Source organism: Rutidosis leptorrhynchoides, chromosome 9 (assembly GCF_046630445.1).
Source record: "Rutidosis leptorrhynchoides isolate AG116_Rl617_1_P2 chromosome 9, CSIRO_AGI_Rlap_v1, whole genome shotgun sequence".
NCBI classification, from domain to species: domain Eukaryota; kingdom Viridiplantae; phylum Streptophyta; class Magnoliopsida; order Asterales; family Asteraceae; genus Rutidosis; species Rutidosis leptorrhynchoides.
The window spans coordinates 340015028-340019795 of record NC_092341.1 but is presented as its reverse complement, the minus strand read 5'-3'; the positions used below and the strand labels follow the sequence as shown (position 1 = coordinate 340019795).

Below are 4768 nucleotides of genomic sequence, written 5' to 3'. Positions count from 1 at the left end.
AAAAACAATCAAGAAAAAACACTCAGGTATGCTTACAAACTCAAAACTTGAAATATGAGTAATATTGAAGAACAAGTTGAAACTTTAACCAAACTAATGGCAGCTTTAGATATACCTGAAACAAACGAAGAAGCAGATATAATATTTGATTATAGTTCAGAAGAAGAAAATCCTTATACACAATATAATTTTGCTCAAAAATGAAAAAAAATCTGATATTGAAAAAGAAAATTTAAGACAATTTGATTATAAGCCGCCATCACCAACTGAAAATTATTTATATCAACAAAATATGATAAGAAGTAAAATGAATAAATGGGAACAAATACCACCACAGTACATACCTAAAGTACCTATAATAAATACTAACGATGAAATTTTAAATATTGACTGTGAAACAAATATAGAAGAAAGAATACAAGATTGGTATAACAAAATGAGCGCACAAATTCAACTAACTAATGAACTAAAAGAACTCTCACCCATAGAATTGTTAAACTTTATAATTCATAAAACTTCAGGAAATGTCTTTAGATATTTAGAGTCTTGGACTGTTGAAGAAAGAGCTATGGTAGCATCAATCGATGCTATAACAACATTTGAAAGTATCGTAGGAAAAATTGTCCAAGAATTTACGGGAAGGAATCCCAAAGTTGAGGTTTCTAATGAATTATTTAGAGAAATAGCTTTTTGGCATATAACTAATTTAAAAATATGCAATATGTACTACCTTGAACCTTTCATATGTGAATTCTCTGAGCAATATTACAAATTAAGTGCCTCACAAAAGAAAATAGCACTAGATATGTTTTTTAACAAATTACCTGAATCAGTTGCCACAAGAATTAAAGATGACTACAACACTAGAGATAAGTCAAAAATTGAAGATAGTCTAGGAGCACGCATTACTGAAGTAAAAACCTGGATGAAAAGTGAATGTTTAAAAGAAAAAGCCAGAAGAGAAGCGCATGTAAAACTCTATTGTAAAATTCAAAGTAACCAAGTTGGAAGATATGGCTGTGAGAAGCCTAAAAAATGAAAAAAGAAACCATATAAATCTAAGTATAAGAAATCTTATAAAAATAATGAACAAAGGTATTTTAGAAATAAAAATCAGCACAGACAAAAATATCTGAAACAAGAAGATTCTAAAGAGCAATATTGTCCATCTAAGAAAAAAGACTGTAGATGCTGGTTATGCCATGAAATGGGACATTATGCTAATAATTGTCCAAAAAGGGAGAAAAAAGAGAAAGAGAAGTATTAAAAATCGCTTATGACCTAGGATACGAACCTTTAGAAGATTCCGAGATAGACTCTGATATAGAAATCTATGCATACACTAGTGACGATGAATAAAAAAGAAATAAATCCAAACGCCACTTTTATTACAATTTTTGTTGATCAAAAATCATTATTAGCATATATAGACTCTGGATCTACGATGTGTTTTGGAAAGAAAAAATCTTTTAAAAATTGGGAAAAACTAAAAAAACCTTTAGAAATTATTGTTGCTGACAAATCCGTACACAATATTTGGTATGTCGGTAAAATGGTTTTTATTATCATAGAAAAACATACATTTATTGCACCAACTATTTATATGCATGACTCTGGAGTAGATCTAATAATTGGAAATAACTTCTTAAAATTATATCAACCATTTATACAAACCACTGAAAGCATTAGCCTAAGGCATCCTAAAACAAAAAAAATGGTTTCCACACCAATTAAAAAGACAAAAGAAGTCATACGATCTATAGCATAAAATATAAAATTTCAAATAGAAATGATTTATCTTTTAACAGAAGAGAACCTTGAAGAAACCCTAAAAGATGTATGTAGCGAAAACCCTTTAGATATAAAAAATACTAACGATCAATTAATCACTATTAAATTAAAAAATCCACATGATGAAATAAGCGTATCGAATAAAATTCCTTATAGCATAAAGGACGTTAAAGAATTCAAAGAAGAATGTCAACAACTTCTTGAAAAATGAATTATAAGAGAAAGCAAAAGTCCTCATTCGGCACCCGCTTTTTATGTAGAAAATAAAAATGAAATAAAACGAGGCAAAAGAAGAATGGTTATAAATTATAAAAAAATGAATGATGCTACAATTGGGGATTCATATAAATTACCTCGAAAAGACTATATTTTAGAAAAAATAAAAGGAAGTACTCTTTTTAGCACTTTCGATGCAAAATCTGGTTATTGGCAATTAAGACTTGATGAAAGTACTAAACCTTTAACAGCTTTTTCTTGTCCTCCGCAAAAACATTACGAATGGAATGTTTTACCTTTTGGGTTAAAACAAGCACCATCAATTTATCAAAGGTTTATAGATAACAGTTTACAGGGATTAGAAGACATATGTCTCATTTATATCGATGATATTATTGTTTTTACTAGTGGAAATAAACAGGTACACATTGATGCAGTTTTCAGAGTCCTACAAAGGATAAAAGAAAAAGGAATAATTTTATCTCAGAAAAAATCAAAACTTTTACAAACAGAAGTTGAATATCTAGGATTAAATATTTCAAAAATGGGAAAATATCTCTAATTAATACCACACAAGAAAAGCTAAACCTTTTTCCAGATAAGTTAGAGAATCGAATACAAATCCAAAGATTTTTTAGATGTTTAAATTATATTGCTGAACAAGGCTTTCTGAAAAATTTAGCAAAAGATAGGAAGATTTTGCAGAAAAAAAACTTTCTGAAAAAATTAAATGGAATTGGACACAATCTGACACAGAATTGGTGCAAAAAATTAAAAAATCAGTACAATATCTTCCAGCATTATATAATCCAGAAACAAAAGATTTTTTGATCATAGAAACTGATGCATCAGATGATACATGGGCAGGATGTATGAAAGTAATTAAAAATGGCAAGCAACTACTTGGGCTAGACATTGATGGAAATCAAGTCAACCCCACTCATGCATTAGCTCAATCGAGCATTGGACAATCATCTGTTTTTAAAACAGATAAGCACGAACAAAAATTATGCAAATATATTTCAGGAACATTCACGTCTACAGAACAAAGATACAGCACTCATTAAAAAGAGACATTAGCTTGTCTTAACACTCTTAAAAAATGGAAAATCGATTTATTACAAACAAGATTCGAGTTACGAATAGACTCCAAATATGTAACTGGATTCTGGCGATACAAATTACAAGCAGATCTTGGTAGAGGACGCCTAATACGTTGGCAACTACAATTACACCAGTATTATCCATATATTCGTTACATAAAAAGTGATAGCAACATTATTGCAGACACTCTCACCAGAGAATGGAAGCCGTCTTAGAACATGTCCTTCTTCAGATACAGCAAAAACAAGTACAAATACAAGCACTTCAACAACAAATGTCAATTTTTCAGGGGGCGGAGGAGGAATTACAACAAATTTTTTCACTCCTTTCAGAAAAACTACTAATAAAAAATGAAGCCTCAAATATTACTTTTCAAGAAACGGCACCCTCAAAATCATTCAACAAACCTCAAGAAGAAACAGATGCTCAAGTTCTAAAATTTTTAAAACGATATAGTCAAGATTCCTATGTAGATAAAAGAGGCAATATATGGGCAGTACATGTAGAATCAAACAATGGATTCAAATTCTGGGCAAATTACGGAACACAACATAAAGTCGACGATCCAACTCCAACTCCAACTCCAACAGGATGGATATCAGAAGATGAACAAACAGCAAACAAATTACCAGAAGAATGGAAAGATTTCGCGGATTCAGAAAGAGGCATTTAAATCTCCAACATTTGTCTTTTTCAGCGTGGGAGGTATGTAGACTAAAGATAACAACGAATATATAAGTGGACCCCAGTGGACCTCATCAATAATGTAACATTATGTAACGTGTCCTTGTAATTATTATATGTAAATACGTGTGTTTAATGTACTGGCCATGTGGGCCATAGAAACCAATAATGTAAGATAGCGTGTATGGTTTATGTTTAAAGTTAAATAAGTGCGCGGGCCACAGCAATAATGTAAACGATCAATAATGTAATCGATCGTAGTGTGTGGGTCCCAGAGCATCTGTAAATTGTATTATGGCTCGCCTATAAAAGGAAGCCTCGGTTGTCATTTGTAATCAGGTTAAGTTTGATAATAAACCTCACTGGTTTCTTTCTGTTGAGTCTTTTAGATTCTGAATAGCAGAGCCCCCGTCGTTGAGTCCTAACCGATTCTGAATAGCGATACCGTCATTGAGTCTTAACCTATGACGACCCCGTCAAAACACTTAACGGATCCGTCAGTTGGTCCCACAGCTTGATCGGACTTAAATGAATTAAATAAACAATGTTGCATTCTTTTATTTCAAAAGTTTCCCAAAAAGAAAACAAACCCAAATATGTAGTTTTAAACAACCAACCATAGTAATAAACCAAAAGTTGACACAAATCCTTGCCAACAAACCCACAAGTTTAAATTATCCAAAAATAGAATGCAAGCTTAAGTTTCATAAAATGTTTCATAAAATCTGCCCAAATGCATGCAGACTCTTCTAAACACAGCGGAAGCATCACAAAACTCAAGTACCTGTGAAAACATGCAAGTAAACTGTCAACACAAAGGTTGAGTGAATTATAGGTTTAAATAAATAATTAAACTTTAGACCACAAGATTTAAAAATGTTAGAAAACATTAAACATTATTCCATTATCAATGAGCCACCTGGTAACCACTTAACCCTTTATTTACCCTTGCCAAACACAATAAAAATATACA

The 4768-nt window shown here is 31.3% G+C and overlaps 1 protein-coding gene across 1 annotated transcript; it reads left to right on the top strand.

The window, feature by feature from the left end:
• Nucleotides 1-307: 307 nt before the first annotated feature.
• Nucleotides 308-1039, top strand: LOC139869113 (uncharacterized). Its single transcript, XM_071857438.1, has one exon. The coding sequence runs from the start codon at nt 308-310 to the stop codon at nt 1037-1039; it is 732 nt and encodes a 243-aa protein (XP_071713539.1).
• The last annotated feature ends 3729 nt before the right edge of the window (nt 1040-4768 follow it).

Excerpts from the sequence above, each read along its gene's own strand:
- LOC139869113 (XM_071857438.1), top strand. The coding sequence starts at position 308 with ATGAATAAATGGGAACAAATACCACCACAGTACATACCTAAAGTACCT.